The 16,621-nt window shown below is 40.8% G+C and overlaps 4 protein-coding genes across 4 annotated transcripts; all 4 read left to right on the forward strand.

The window, feature by feature from the left end:
- Positions 1-82: 82 nt before the first annotated feature.
- On the forward strand, positions 83-1,086 carry SNOG_20054 (hypothetical protein; the record flags this gene model as incomplete). Its single annotated transcript, XM_001795598.1, has 3 exons — positions 83-582; positions 639-745; positions 807-1,086. Exons 1-3 carry the CDS (start codon positions 517-519, stop codon positions 1,084-1,086), a joined length of 453 nt encoding a protein of 150 aa, XP_001795650.1. The 5' UTR covers positions 83-516.
- Positions 1,077-2,789, forward strand: SNOG_05243 (hypothetical protein; the record flags this gene model as incomplete). The annotated part of the gene is made up of 4 exons (XM_001795599.1): positions 1,077-1,107; positions 1,155-1,562; positions 1,611-1,701; positions 1,748-2,789. The coding sequence occupies 4 exons, from the start codon at positions 1,077-1,079 to the stop codon at positions 2,787-2,789; spliced, it is 1,572 nt and encodes a 523-aa protein (XP_001795651.1).
- A 1,108-nt stretch (positions 2,790-3,897) lies between these two features.
- Positions 3,898-6,308, forward strand: SNOG_05244 (hypothetical protein; the record flags this gene model as incomplete). The annotated part of the gene is made up of 2 exons (XM_001795600.1): positions 3,898-4,591; positions 4,687-6,308. 2 exons carry the CDS (start codon positions 3,898-3,900, stop codon positions 6,306-6,308), a joined length of 2,316 nt encoding a protein of 771 aa, XP_001795652.1.
- Positions 6,309-14,525: 8,217 nt separating this feature from the next.
- SNOG_05245 (hypothetical protein) lies at positions 14,526-16,420 on the forward strand (the record flags this gene model as incomplete). The annotated part of the gene is made up of 4 exons (XM_001795601.1): positions 14,526-14,820; positions 14,869-14,960; positions 15,014-15,407; positions 15,456-16,420. 4 exons carry the CDS (start codon positions 14,526-14,528, stop codon positions 16,418-16,420), a joined length of 1,746 nt encoding a protein of 581 aa, XP_001795653.1.
- Positions 16,421-16,621: the final 201 nt, after the last annotated feature.

Here is a 16,621-nt window from a genome sequence, read left to right on the forward strand (position 1 = left end):
CCACCGACTTCGCCTGGGTCCAAACTACGAACTCCCACATCTGTTCACACAACGGCTATACAAAGACATTACAAGCAGTTAACATTTCTGCTCTGTACGGACATGTCGGTGAAGTAGAATCATTATATTTATGGCGCAGGAGATCGTCGTCACAATTATCTTGTGGCACAGCCTTGCTACGCTTCACTCCTCTCGACCCGGCCATGATGTTCGCTCACTATCCTAGACCTGTTACACAGAATCTGCAATCCAAGTTATTTGGCGACGGGGCGACAATTCCCACGGAGATGCTCGAGAAAGAGGCTCAAGCATTGCCACAATCACGTGCCCGTGTTTAGTCATTGGTGGCGGCGGATGCAACTTTGGCGGCTTCAGTGGTGGGACGATCCCGTTGCAGCAGGCTGGGCGCTTCGGCGTTAACAGCCCCCCGTACACAGCGCGTTCGCCCGGACTATAACCTGCGGTTCTTTGACCTCATCTTGAAAACGTTGTTCAACAATATTTTCAACTCAGGAAATGCAGCCAACAAAGGATAATCGTGCCACAACATCATGTTCCGAATGTCAGCGGCGCAAGCAGCGGGTACGTCGGGACCTCAGGTTGAAGGCCTTGACGGGGCTAACTAATGACCCGTCTAGTGCTCTCGCGAATGGCCATGCAATCATTGTCAGGCTAGAAAAGTTGCACATCTATGTCAATTTGGAGCGAAGAAAGCGCAACAGGAATCTCCACCAGATTCGAATCGGTTAGTTTGCTTCAAATAGCGATTCCTCGACGAAGTCGCCGAAATAACCATGCCTATGCAGTGAATCGTCCAACGAGTCCCGAGGGCAAAAACGGAGCTTCCCAGAACCGAGTGAAACGTCGTCTAGTGAGCAACCTGGTGACATGGAAGAGCCAGAAGATGGGCTTAAAATATGGGGCTTCATGCCAGGACATGTGCATTACAAAGTCGGTAATGTAGAGGATGTAGGCAGCATCGTTCCATCGTGGACCGCAACTGATCATCGCTCAAGACTCCTACCCGAAAAGCTTCTGCAGCGGATGCTACAACGTCGAATGCAGTTGAAAAGATCATGCATGTAATCCCGACACGATCAATCACAGGTTCGTTGCCCTGCTCTTTGTCGGACTTGTGAGACTGATAGGCGTAGATGCTTTCGTTAACCACTTTCTAAACCTTGTCAATTATCGATACAGTGCCATTTATGGGCCTACATTGGCCGACCAATACGTCACATGGTGGGCCGATCGTACCGCGCAGAAACGTGTCTCTCCCGAGTTCACGTGTCTGTTATTGCGGATATGCGCCTACTCAGTGCAGTATCTTACGCCAAGTCTTCGCGAAATGGTGGAATTTGAGCTTGCGTGCGACTCCCAGGTCCTCACTGATAGGTTCGCTACAGCCGCGGAGCAACTGAGCCAGAGCTTCCAAGCATCGGACCCGACTATCGAGCGTATACAGGAGCAGTTTTTGAAAGGAGCTTGGCTGAAATCAGAGTCGAAGATTGTTGAGTCGTGGCATGCTCTAGGCTGTACAATACGTGCGGCACAAGAGCTGGGTACGAGTTAGTTGATCGTGTACAATTTCTTGACACTAACATGGACAGGTATTGATAGAGATGCTGGGATTGAAGAACTACCGGAATTCGACATCGAGATACGGAGACGCATGTGGGCTCTGTTGTACTTATGGGACTGGTAAGTTGACGAGTATCTTGCGGTAGAAGTGCTAATGAATTTCTAGGCAAATGTCAGCATGGTTAGGGAGACCAAACCTCATTGACCAAAAGAACCTCGATTTTAAGTTGCCGAACTTGCGACTAGACCAGTCCACCACCGAACCTAACGCGATTTCCCCATTTGCGCACATGTCTCTCCAAGCACAATTAGGCAGGAGGATAGCAAGCGTACTACGTGACGTGCAGCCTGCTCGTGGTCCTTCAGCGGAAGAGGTGCTGGCTGTCGAAGCGGAGTGTGAGAAGTTTATCGAAGAGCTACCGGCGATTTTTCGAGTTGATGACCCAGATACCTCTCTCGACGAGCAGCATCCGTATTATGTTTTTCAGCGACACCAGATGCACTGTGTCATCTTTGTTTCGATGCTGAATTTCTATAAGCCATATCTGACGCGGGATCGAGCAGATGTACTGACGGACAGAGACGATGAGTTTCGCAAAATGGGTGTTGACATTGCATTGCGTGTTCTCCGGGTTTCGCGCAGACTGTTTGACCATGAGTTTCCTATCAACGCCAAGTTCCACATGGTAGTGTTCTCGATCTTCGACACTGCAACGATCTTATGTTCGGCTATTATCCACGACCGCGACCACATGTTACCACATCGGCACGAGGTTGTGGACGCCATCGAGGATGCGCTTGGCATACTCTATCAGCTCAGCCACACGACTAAGCTGGGGGCTTCATCTTATAGCTTCCTGCAGAAGCTTGTACAAGCCAGCCCCGAATTGTACCGGTGTTCGCCAGTGAAGAAGCGCCAAAAGCAGCAGCAGCTTGTCGCAGCTCCGTTGTCCTCACCAACTCCTCCGACTACATCGCCTCCTGTTGCTATTTCTATTGAGACTTCTAGTATTCCGCCGAGCGTGGTTGCTCCACCACAAATGACAACAACGGATGACATCTCGTTCGATCTGGACCAGTTCCTCGCAAACAATCCTTTTGGAGATCTTGGGGACTCAGCCGCTCTCGATATGGGTGGGATGGAGCAGATCTGGGATTGGGAAAACTTGCATCTCGAAGGCCTTTCGCAGAATGAGTCGACTTCATGATACGGACCTCGATGGCCTTTTCCTGGAGCGGTTATAGTGAACCTTCCAACTGTTCCCAGCTTCTTGACATGATTGTTAAAGCAAACGGATGCTGGATTCGTCCCTCTATGTTGCGTCTCAAGCTCAGCGGCTGGCAACGACAAATTCTCGACTGCACTCTGCCAACGGGTCGTTTGAGTGCGATAAGGACTTAGACACAATATCTAGGATCGATTGCGCCAACCAGGACCGAATGTCTGATTATGGAGCCGAGCAAACTTTATATCTAGACATTTTCCCGAAGAATTTCAAATCTCCTCACTTGTTTATATAAGTTGTGAGCCCTACGGACCATTGGCCGTCAAGGGCTGCAACTAAGAGAAATCGGATTCTTCAATGTAGCGAGAAGAGACTGAAGATCAAGAAGCCCATAGATGCATACCAAAGGGAATATGAGGCTTTCATGACCATTCTCTGTTCGATCTCCCGCCAATTTAGGAGCCACACTCGATCAGCACGCCAGGAGCCACGACTCACAATTTATGAGCACTTCGAGACCCCAGAGTAAAAAAACAAATCGTACAAACCCGGGCATCGCCTCTGAATTATATCTGCAACGGAGATGCTTACGGCGCTTCGGTTAAATGTGGCGTCATGTACGACTGACAATGCGGGGTGCGGATAATGTACATAGTGACCTTGGCATAATACTCCGCATCGTAAAGTCAATCATAAATGCGCTAAATACTGAATCAGTGGCCGGATCGCTGCCTCAATGAGAGAATGTACTGAAAATGATCACGCTTTCGTGGATGCAGACACCCTTGCCTTGGCCATATACTATGCCCTCGATTATATCTCTGCATTGTAATAGGCGCATTAATTTTGTCTGCAGGCGGAGTGGTACCTTGCAGTTCATCGGACCCGTTGCCGGGTATGTGAGCTGCCCTGGTCAAACTCTACTTCATTTGCAACCTCTCTTACACGGTGAAGAGATCGACATGCTTGGTCGGTACAATACCCACCGGCAGGGAGACTGATCGTGAAGATTCTTGGAAGTATAAGGCCTGTTCGCCCTCCAACGACGGGATGATGGGCGTACTATTCGCAGACTTCTGTGCCCCTCACGATGAAGACAGGGGCGACGCTACTGCTGAGCCTACTGCTCAGTCCTGTGCATGGATTGACCAGCGCATCCACCACTATCTGGTTTGGCAAACCAGGTGTGATATGGACCGATGCACTTCCTGTTGGTAATGGGCGATTAGGGGCGGTCATTCACGGTGGGTATGGGATGGAGCAAGTTGGATTGAACGAAGACTCGATATGGAGCGGAGGGCTGCAGAAACGCATCAACTCCAACGCATTGGCCGCATTCCCCGGAATACCCGAGGCTTTCACGAACGGAAACATCAGCAAAGCGGACGAAATCTGGCATAACAATTTGAAAGGAACTGGGACGCAGGTGCGGCAGTATCAACCCGCTGGAAATATGATGATCGAATTTGGCCAGAATGTTTCCAGCGTGTCTGGTTACAATCGGTCTCTGGATTTGACGACTGGAGAGAATCACGTGTCTTATACTAGAAACGACGTTACCTACTTGCGACAAGCTCTTGCGAGCTATCCGCATGATACGCTTGGCTTTCGATACACGGCGGACAAAGCTGGAGCTCTGGACATGAAGATTTCTCTGACCAGAAACGAAAGTGTGACTGGACTGAAGGTTGATCTGGAGAAGTTGTCCATCACAATGTATGGCCAAGGAACGAATGATTCGTCGTTGAAGTTCGTGCACTCAATCAGAGTTGTGGCAGATACAGGTATGATTCATGGCAAGCACAGACTTGTTTCTAGGCTAACGGGAATTTTTGCGTAGGCAACTTCACCTCGAATAGTACATCATTGATACTAAAAGGTGGAAAGGAAGTTAGAATATACTACGGAGCCGAGACTACTTTCCGTCACGCAAATGTTGAAGCGGCAGAAGCAGCCATGAATGCCAAACTAGATGCTGCTGTGGCGGTTCCGTGGGAAGAGTTCAAGTCGAAGGCAATTGAGGATTACAAGAATCTTGCAGATCGAGTACAATTAGATGTGGGAAGCTCTGGAGAGATCGGCCGCCTTGACACTGGTCAGCGACTCAAGAACTGGAACACTACTGGCAATGCGACATCAGATCCAGAGTTGATGGCTCTTACCTACAATTATGGCAGATTCTTACTGATTGGCTCTTCGAGGATTGGAAGCTTACCATCGAACCTTCAGGGTGTCTGGAATGATAAGTTCAAGCCACCGTGGGGCTCACGGTTCACGATCAACATCAACACCGAGATGAACTATTGGCCAGCCGAAACTACCAACTTGGCGGAGACACACCTCCCAGTGTTCGATCATCTTTTGCGGATGCAAGAGCAAGGTCGATACGTGGCGAAAGGCATGTACAATATGAGCGGATGGGTCTGCCATCACAATACCGATCTTTGGGGAGATTGTGTACCCGTGGACGACCAAACTTACTGGGCCGCCAACCCAGTCGGTGGCGCCTGGCTGGCTCTGCACCTGATCGAGCACTTCCGTTTCAACGGCAATACGACCTGGGCATCTTCGACAGCCTTACCAATCCTGAGCGATGCACTTACGTTCTTCTACGACTTCTCCATCAAGAAAGGCGACTACAACGCCCTCATCTACGACTCCTCGCCCGAAAACTCCTATCACATCCCCAGTAACAAACAAGTCCCCAACGCAACCACGGGTATCGATCAAGGCTCCGCGCACCCCCGTCAAGTCCTCCACGAGCTCTTCTCCGGCTTCATCGAGATGTCCGAAGCAACCGGCAGTATCGATGGCGTCGCCAAAGCCAAAGACTATCTTGCACACATCGAGCCGCCGAATGTTGCTACAGACGGCCACCTCCTCGAATGGTCTGGCGATTTCAGAGAAACCGAGCCCGGTCATCGCCATCTCTCGCACCTCCTAGGCGTTTATCCCGGCGGGCACATCAGCCCGCTGATCAACAAGACAGCATCGGACGCCGCACTTGTCAGTCTGGACAATCGTATCGCAGCCAGTACGGATCCGATTGGGTGGTCGAAAGTCTGGGCTGCCGGCATATACGCGCGTCTCTTCGATGGAGATAAAGCTGCATTCCACCTTTGCGATTTGATCAGTAACTATCTCGCTGGAAATTTATTCGATTTGAATATTGGGGTGTTTCAGATCGATGGGAATTTGGGATTTACGGGCAGTATGACGGAACTGTTTCTGCAGAGTCATGCAGGCGTTGTGCATTTGGCGCCTGCGCTGCCGAGTAATTTGATACCGGAGGGAAGTGTGAGTGGGCTCGTTGCGAGGGGCGGATTTGTGGTGAGTGTGAAGTGGAAGGATCATAAGTTTGTGGAGGCAACAGTGGAAGCGCAGAGGGGAGGACTGTTGAAGTTGAGGGTGGAGGACGGGAGAGAGTTCAAGGTTGATGGGTTGGCATACGATGGGAGTATTGAGACGAGTGCTGCGGTCGTGTACAAGATCAGTATCTAGGGAAAAAGAAGGTACGCTCTACGAATAAGATGTTACACAATACAAGATGGTGCTCCATGGAGTGCAAAATGATTCAATACGCTGTGTTGGATGAGAAGTCCGTGCCTCAAAGGCTATGCGAACGGCCTCAAAGTTAATTACTGGTGACCTGGCGCACATCCATGCGATCAGTCCTTGGTATAACAAGAATGAGGCTCGCTGAATTCATCAGCCTACGAAGTACGTGTGGTCGCATGCTTTGCTGACCGTGTGCGACCTAAGGAACAAGCGTTCAAGGTGCAGGTCAATGTAACCATACCATTGACTCCAGTGAGCTAATATGTCCCTGTCAAATTACAGCCTGCATGTCGCAGCATCAGAAAAGCGCGCAACACGCCATGCGACTCCATGTCCCTCCCCATGCCAGGGTCCACAGCATGGCGATCCTCAAGGCTCAACCCCGCGCAATTGTCAAACCGCGCGGCAGACTCGGTCATCTTCTCCCAAAAGGTGTTTTGTTGGAGGATCAAGGACACTCTTCTTGTTCACCCTCAGATCGACATCTGCGCAAGATGTCGCGGGACCCAGTGCCCAAAGTAGAAAATTGATACTGGTGATGTCGGTCCGCGCCTACAGCCGGTTTTCCAAAACTTGCGATTATACGAAAGTGTAGAGCTTATTGGTTAGGATGGTGGAGCCGGTGGGCTCCGATGCCTCGTTGCGATCAGTACGGTAGAGTTCTGAAACGTAAGACGGTAATCTCTGGTGGTGCATAGCGGCTCCCGAACAAAACTTTTCACCCGCCACCGTCAACACTTTTGAGAGGCCGCATTGACATGATCATAAACGTTCTTTTCCAACTGAAGTCGTCTCGATAAGATAGGACACTCTCATTGCGCCCACCATAATCAACCCCCTCTTGTTATCGCGGATTACGCGCGGAGTCCGAATGTTCACGTGCGTCACTGCGCATGGTTGGGGACGTGGAAAAGTCGGTTCGGGGCGATTCTTGCCTGGGTCTATTTGCCGACGGGTGCACTTAGCGTGTCGCTCAGTCAGATGAGCGTATCAGAGCTCGGGTCGCGTTGATCTTTGCAGTGAACGGACAAGCAACGTGATGATGCTCTGAATGGTGGTGGCAGGTTATCTGACCATGCCCGTGCCTAGACATAGCATGCCCTAACGCTAATAGGCAACGTACATTTTCTTCTCTAGGATACTTTATATAAAAACTTTCTTAGCATAATTAGCGCGTATAGTACGTATTTAAAGAGTTAAGAATTAATTCTTAATTAATTTATAGTTTATTTATAATTAATTTAATAACTTAAATTTAGAAGCTACTCTACTATAGCTGCCTCTTTTCTTTCTTTTCTAATTATTAGTACTAACGTTCTAATTATTAATATAGATTTTTTTAATCTAGACTTTAATAAGACTAAAGGTTTTAAGTAGCTTAAAGACTCTATAATAGAAGCACTAGAGAAGGTTAAAGAGATAGTAAGTACTTTAAATTAATTAATAATTAATTTATAGCTAATTAGTCTAAGAATATTATATAATAACGTCTAGTAATAAGAATAACAACGCTCTCTAAGCTAACTATCTTAAATTTCTAGCTATAATCTCTGCTTACTCTTACTCTAGTATTAATAGCTATGCATCTATTATCTAACTAAATAGCTTAGCTATGTAGCATTAGAGATAGAAGATGTAATTAGAGCGTGCTAAAAGCATAAGTATTTATGCAAATTAATTATTAATTAATTATTAATTAATTTTCTACTAGTTCTAGTACTATAAGGCTATTAAGGTAAAGAAGAAGACTACCTTCTATCTACTATTAAATACTTAGGCTTATTGCTAAGTTCTGCACTGCACTAGAGTTTAGACCTATAAATTTATTAATAATAAATTGCAGATTTATTCCTATGCTAAGGTTAATAATAACCTCTATAATAAAATCTGCTAATATAAGAGTACTATTACTTAGCTTAAGCTTAATCTATTAAAGTATAAGGCTAAGAACTTCTTTAATATACTTATAAGGCGCTTTATTGCTAGATATTATAATACGCTAACTAAGGCATGCTACTCTAAGCTTACTATATTAAAGAAGATAGTAAGTTATCTAAATTAATTATTAATTAATTACTAATTAATTTAGCTACTAACTAGTACTCTACGCTAGCTTATAATATGCAATGCCTAGATACTTAGAACTAAATACTAAGTTTAAAATATTCTAAAGAATACAGATCTTAAGTACTTATGCGCTCTAATTAGTAGCATTACTAAGCTTTCTTAAGAGCACTATATAATAGTTAAGCTACTAGTCTATTATACTTCTAAGTATAGTAAGTTAATTAATAAATTTATTACTAATTAATTCTAAGTTTATTTAGGCGTAAACTATATCTAGAGCTAGAGCTAGATAGTTAAGCAGAAATGCAATATTATATTTAATATTATTATCCTAGTAGATACTGTACGTATTCTATATATTATAGTTATCTTAACTAGAATATATACTTATATCTTATCTCTACTATAGAAGATTAATAGAGATAAGATAGATATAATTATTAGCATTCTTTAGCTTATATTAAGTTCTATAATTACTAGAAGTACGTTTTAGCGTAATTAATTACTAATTAATTACTAAATTATTATAGCTTCTTTTCTATTCTTCTTTCTCTTCTAAGCATACTTTATATAGCGTAGCTATTAGTCTATAGAATAACTAAGCACTGCGCTTACTAATAAAGACTAGCTTATACGCCTTATTTACTATAAGAAGCTTCTAAAGTTTTTATATAGTAGTAGCTTTAAGAGTATATTATTTAAATAGAGAACTAACTACTAGAATAAAGAATATATAAGCATACGTACTAAATAAATTAATAATAAATTTTAAATTATTTTAGGCCTATATCTAATGCGTGCTCTCTGTAATTAATAAGAATATTATTATTTATATATTTAAAGATTAAGCAAAGCTACTTATAAAGTAGAACACGTTCTAAGTTAATATATTATTTAAGAAGTTTAGAGATAGCTAGTCTAAGATTCTCTTTACTTTATTCTTTAAGAATTATAGAAAGAGTATAAATTTATTTCTAATTTATTGCAAAGTAATCTTACTAGAGTATAGTTTTTATATATAGTTATATTATTACTAATATTTAGACCTTAGCTATATATAAGAAAGCATTTACAGCCTACTTTAAGATTATTAAAGAGCTCTTAAGGCAGAAGTTCTAATAGCTGCATATCTACTATAATAGCTATATAGGAATTACTATTAATATAGATATAAAATAGATAGCTAGTTCATGAATTAATTATTAATTAATTTATAATTAACTAATATTTATAAGCTTTAGGCAATACCTCTCTGCTATTAACTTAAACTATGCAGAGTAGCATAAATAGCTTGCAAGCTATATATGCTTCTATAAGATTTACTTTTTTTATAGTATTAATAAAGTTATACCTTATATACCTTATATAGAAGACTCTAAGTAGAGACGTATGCGTACTCTCTTAACTACTAAGAGCGCTATAGAGTATATAGAATTATATAATCTTCTAATATATAAGTATTAATAATTAATTTAAAATAAGTTCTAAATTAATTTAGTTATAGTATTAAGTAATGCTATAGAAGAGTAGGCAAGGCATAAGCAAACACTATACTTATTATAGCTAGCTTAAATATTTACTATAGTTATATAGGCTAAGCTATATAGAATACTCTTATCTCTTACTCTAATGCTATTAAGTAAGCAGCGTTAAAGAGATACTATATTAGGCAATGCTATGCGCTTCTTGCAGAGTTAAAGATATATATAGCACTTAAATTTATTATTAATTAATTAATAATTAATTAATATTAGAGAGCAGGGAAATATATATAGATAGGCAGAATATTTAGAAGTAGAAAGCTTATAACTAAGCTAGTATACGCTATAACTTATGCAAGCTACTTAGGTTAAGAGATAGATATCTTAAGAATATAAGCAAAGAGCTAAGTAGTAAGTTTTGCTTAAATAAGTTATTAATAAATTCTAACTTTATTTAAGAGCGTTATAAGAGTAGAGCTACTTAGAAGATTATTAAGATATTAGATAATAAGGAAGATATGCTTAAAAGCTTAGAGAACTTTAGTTTAAGTAAAGTAAGATGCTTATGCTCTTATATAAAGATAAGCAAAGCTAAGAAAGTAGTGCATATAAGATTATACTAGTTATTATCTCTTAGAAGCTTACTTATACGCAGGTTCTCTCTACTAGTAAGGTACTATTTAGATCTAAATTAATTACTAATTAATTATTAACTAATTATAGCTTAGTACTTAATATAGTTAATCTTAAGCGCTAATAATTTAATGCAGAGCATAAAAGAACTATTCTTAATAGAAAGATACGTTAGTTTAGAATTATAAAGAAAGAAGCAGAGTTAGCACTTTATGCGCAGTAAGTTAATTATATAATAAGAGTAAGAGAGGCTGCAGGATAAGTAAAAGAGTTAAAAGCAGTTTACATTTAATTCTAATTAGAGAAGAGCATAGATCTATAAGTAACTAACTATTAATTAATTATAAATTAATTATTTAGTAGATTAGATATGCAGTAACTTATAATAGTCTAGTAGTATAAAGAGTTTTTAATGCTAAATTAAAGCTATCTATCTTTCTCTTATCTCTATTCTCTACCTCTATATCTAATCTAAACTATAATAATAGCAAATAACTAGTTACGCAATAGTATAAGTATCGCTAAAGCTAAATTAATTATTAATTAATTCTAAAATAGTTTAGCTAATCTACTAGCAATATGCTGCACTAGCTACTCCTCTGCTTAGGTTAACACTATTTATAGCTATAGATAATTAGAGGCATTATCTTCTTACTACTAGTAAGCTCTTCTATTAAGCTCTAGTTAAAGGTAGCAATATAATATATTATATAAGTAATATTTTGCTTTAAACGCATAGTCTTAAATTAATTCTTAATTAATTTAGAAAAAGTTCTCCTTGCGCAATGCTCTTAGCAATTATATATATATATATTATTCTTCTTTCTCTCTAGTAGTTGCACCTAGTAGGCTAATATCTATAAAGTAAATAGTAGAAAAACTTATATTTATTTAAGCTAAAATAGAATACTATTACTCTCTAAGAAGAGAAGCTAATTAAGAGCAAACTCTCTATATTATAGAATTAGTTATAAATAAATTCTTAATTCGTTCCTCTTCTAGTTTAGTATAATAGAATATGCTAGTATATAGGACATAGCTAGGAGCTATTAAGCTAGAGATATTAGTCTCTATAGATAAGGCTAATCGTTAGATAGAGAAAGAGTAAGGTAAAAGAAGCGTAGTGTCTGCTAATAATTAGTTACTAATTAATTCTAAACTACTCTTACTGCTACTGTAGCAGATACTTATTTATAAAGAGATAAATAAAGAAAAGCAGCAGAAGAGAGAGCAAATTAATATATATAAGTCTTACTAAGCTCTTATTATATATAGCTATTATAGTTCTTATTAGAATTATAGAAAGAAGCGAGTAAAGAGGTATTTACTTAAGGAGCTATATTTAAATAGGCAGCTTTTTATATTAGGCAATTTATAGTTATATAAGAATCTACTTTAATTGCTCTATATAATGCCTAAAGGCCTAAATGCATTAGGAATTAATTACTAATTAATTCTACTAACAGCAGTAAACTTAGAAATTGCTAAAGTAAAAGAAGTAAGTAGAGAATAAGCCTAAGCTAGAGAAATTGCAGAGAGATATCTAGTCTAACTCTAAATTATATAAGGACTTAGATAAGAGCTCTAGCTAGTTATAAATTAGCATAAATTAATTATTAATTAATTATAAGTTAATTTAATATACTAAGCTGCTGCTAACCTTAGAGCTAGAAGGTTTAATACTCTTAGCGTTAAAGCCTAGTATAGAAAGAGAGAGAAAGCTATAGCTAGCAACCTAATCTTCCTTAGGCTCTTTATTATCCTAGTTATATATTAGCAAAAATAAATTATAAATAAATTCTAAATTTATTTAACTTATAGAGTTAGAGTCTAATAAAGAAGAAGAAAGAAGAGCATTACTAAGCTGCTTCTTACTACTAACAAGATTATTATCCTAGTTATATATTAGCAAGAATAAATTATAAATAAATTCTAAATTTATTTAACCTACAGAGTTAGAGTCTAATAAAGAAGAAGAGAAAGAGCTATTGCTAGGCTGCTTATTATCCTTATTACTATTAAGATTATTATCCTAGTTATATATTAGCAAGAATAAATTGTGAATAAATTCTAAATTTATTTAATCTATAGAGTTAGAGTCTAATAAAGGAGAAGAGAGAGAGCTATTGCTAGGCTGCTTATTATTCTTATTACTATTAAGATTATTATCCTAGTTATATATTAGTAAGAATAAATTATAAATTAATTTTAAATTCATTCTACTTACGCTGCTAAAATTAAAGAAGAGGTTCTTATTATTATCTCTAAGGCTACTACCTCTAAGACTACTATTATTCTAGTTACTCTTATCCTTATTCTAGCTATATATTAGTATAAATAAATTATAAATAAATTATAAATTAATTCTACTTATAGAGCTTAATAATAAGTCTAATAAAGAAGAGTTAGACTTATTAGCTAGCGCGTTATTCTTAGCAGCTAGCTCTATCTAGAGGTCTCTATTCTTATAGAGCTAGTGCAGGCTAAGCCTAAAGTAGTTATACTCTATAATAAATTAGTAATTAATTTTTAATTAATTCTTAATTAATTTAGCTATAAGCATACTTACTATTAAGCTCCTCTTTCTTACTAATCTTAGCATTAGCTATATAGGTCTTATAGAGGAACGCTCTTCTAGAAATAGCTATATAGGCTGCGTGCATGCGCATAAGATCTAGCTATATCTTTATTAGAATTAATTACTAATTAATTAGAAATTAATTTAACTTACATTGCTGTTAGGCAAGCAGAGAATATTCTAGAGTAGAGAGTAGATAACTAGAACTAGAGTAGTAGCAGCAGGCAGCAGAGCAGCAGCAGTATAGTATGCAGCTATAGTATTAGCCTAGAAGACTAAATTAGTTAGTAATTAATTAATAATTAATTTAGATACTCTTACTTTTCTCTTAGATAATAAGCTAAGAGTTAGGCATGCTAACTCTACTAGTACATATAGCTCTTACTTAGTAGTTCTAAAATAGGTAGTTCTTTAGATTACTTAGCTTACTAAAAGATACTTATTACTCTATTAGAATTAATTTATAATTAATTAGTAATTAATTCTTACTCTATAAAGAGCTTCTAGTGCTAAGAGTATCCTATACTAGATCTTACTTATATGCATAATAGGATTACTTACTTAATTAAGCGCGAAGAGACCTATAGTAAGAGGAACTTAACCTAGAGTATAATACTATTTATAAGAGAGCTAGAATAAATTATTAATAAGTTATTAATAAATTCTAGCGCAGCATATATAAATCTATCTAGAACTATAGAGACTATATTACTAGCTATTGCTATTAGTAGAGGCTGCTTAGAGCGTAGTGCTAGAAAGTAGTAAAGTATATATTATAAATTATAATTTCTAGGTATAGTTAAATTAATTATTAATTAATTAGCAGTTAATTTATGCTTATTAGTAAAAACTTGCTTAACTATTAGCGCCTAAGGTTAGGCTGCGCACAGACGCTTAGCATGCCATCCTTGGCACGCGCATGGTCAGATGACTTGCTTCCTGCTCTGAATGCTTGGGCCAGCTTGTCTACGTCACTGCACGCCTTAGCCATCTAACCCACGGTCACAAACTCCACACGAACCATTCGTTACAAATTTTATCTCTAGAACCATGTCGCAAGGGTCAAGGCTTGCTATATCAGTAGCGCTGTGCCTCGCAAACTTTCCTTCTAGTTTTGTACTTCAACCTCAAGTTTGAACACCTCCCTGAGAACATTTTGTATACGAGTAACGCCTCAATACAAGCTTCTCCAAGCCCTCCAAGCCTCTTAGCATCTTTTGCTTGGGTGACTCGACGTGCATTTTTCGACGACTGTCCCAGAATCGACACCGAGCGTCAAGATCGACCACAGCAACAATCCCTTTGCGACTTCCTCCGCCATTTAGTGTGCCGAGCGATTTTTCCATGCAGCAAACTTAACGACCACCCACCGATATCAACAACGTCCTTGCGCCCACCAACATGCCTCGCACCATTTTTGTTAACCCTTTCAAAAGCCATGATGTCTCGGAATTTCCTGACGTTTTGCGCCCTCTCGACCAAACCCCTATGCGCGCCACTTCTATCTCCGCTGAGCAACGCCCTTCCATTGCGCCAACAGAGAAGACCGAAAAGGACGACAAGGCAGACAATGACCTCAGGCGACCAGACAGCAATGCATCGAGCGGCATCGTGAACCATGGAATGACTGTTGAAGCGCTAAAGGCAGAAATCCTCGCTGATGTTGCAGCATCTGATACCGATACGCCTTACGACCGTAGGGCGACACTCTGGAAGCAAAAAGGTCAAGGCTAATACAATGCAGGAAAGTCCAAGGTCATCAACCGCGCCCTGCAAGATATGGGCATGGGAAAGTACCAGTGGGAACTTTTCGCACTTTGCGGTGGAGGCTGGATGGTATGTTACCAATACGGTCGAAACATTGTCGCGTGATGGCTGACCATACGCAGGCCGATAACCTTTGGCTTCAAGGTGTCGCCCTTACCTTGCCACAACTTTCTGCAGAATTTGGCATAAGTGAGACCGAAGTCCGCTATACTACTCTCTCGCTCTTCCTCGGTCTCTGTATCGGTGCTTCATTCTGGGGCACTGCATCTGATGTTCTGGGGCGCCGTCTTGCCTTCAACTTCACCCTCTTCCTTGCTGGTGTATTCGGCCTTGCTTCCGGCGGTGGTCCCAACTGGATCGGTACCTGCGCACTTTATGCTTGCATCGGACTTGGTGTCGGTGGTAATCTGCCCGTTGATGGCGCACTCTTTCTCGAATTTCTGCCTCAGACTTCCGGAAATTTGTTGACATTGCTTTCGGTCTTCTGGCCAGTGGGCAACCTGATCGCCTCTCTTCGTAAGTAAACCGTGCTTCGCATAATCGACACGAGCTTACGATTTCCAGTTGCGTGGGCATATATCCCCAATTTCTCCTGCACACCCGGCCAGCCGTGCACCAAAGCTGATAACATGGGTTGGCGGTACTTGATTCTTACTCTCGGAGCCATCACTTTCGCCATGTTCATTTGCCGCTTCTTCCTCTTCCACTTGTACGAGTCGCCAAAGTTCCTGCTTTCTCGCGGCCGCCAGGCTGAGGCTGTCGCGACTGTGTACGGTATTGCCTCATACAACAAGACCCACACCTGGCTCACCGAGGATATTCTAAACTACGTCGGAGGTGACCCTGAGGCTACAGGCGAGGATGTCAAAATGAGCACACTCCAAATCATCAAGCATTCCCTGAGCCGCTTTTCTATGAAGCGATTCAGCGCTCTCTTCAAGGACAAGAAGCTCGGCATCACCACCGGCCTCTTGTGGTTCCAATGGACGACTATCGGCATGGCATACCCATTGTTCAACGCCTTCCTGCCACAATACCTCCAAAACTCAGGCGGAGGCATCGAGAACGACGTTAGCACTGTTTACCGCAACTACGCCATCACTGCCATCGTCGGTGTACCCGGGTCTATAATCGCTTGCTGGACAGTTGACATTAAGCATGTCGGCCGCAAGGGAACAATGTCTATCGCCACCGTCATCACGGGCGTCTTCGTTTTCTTGTTCACCATCTCTACCGATTCCAACTTCCAGCTGGCTTTTACTTGTCTCGAGGCTTTCTTCCAGAACATCATGTACGGCGTGCTTTACGCATACACACCAGAAGTCTTCCCAGCGCCCATCCGCGGTACTGGTACCGGAATGTCTTCGTTCCTCAACCGTGTCGCAGGATTGTGCGCACCGATCGTCGCTATTCAGGCTGGAGGCTCGAATCCCAAGGCCCCGATCTATGCATCTGGAGGCTTGTTCATTGCTGCTTTCTTCAGCATGTTGATCCTGCCTATTGAGACGCGGGGTAAGCAGACGTTGTAGACAGCTAGTGTGATGCTGCTGGCTGCATCGCTTTCAGTTTCAGTAGTTCTTGGAGCTGTTTATTGCTAGATCAATGACAAATCATGCAAATCATACTTATCTCTTCAACCTGTTGTGTATTATTCCTACATTCAATCTAGTGGCCATGGGCCCTAACTAAGTCCATCATGTTCGCGTCTAGTAAGCATGAGATCCAATCTC

Source organism: Parastagonospora nodorum (genome assembly GCF_000146915.1).
Source record: "Parastagonospora nodorum SN15 chromosome Unknown scaffold_7, whole genome shotgun sequence".
Lineage (NCBI taxonomy): Eukaryota > Fungi > Ascomycota > Dothideomycetes > Pleosporales > Phaeosphaeriaceae > Parastagonospora > Parastagonospora nodorum.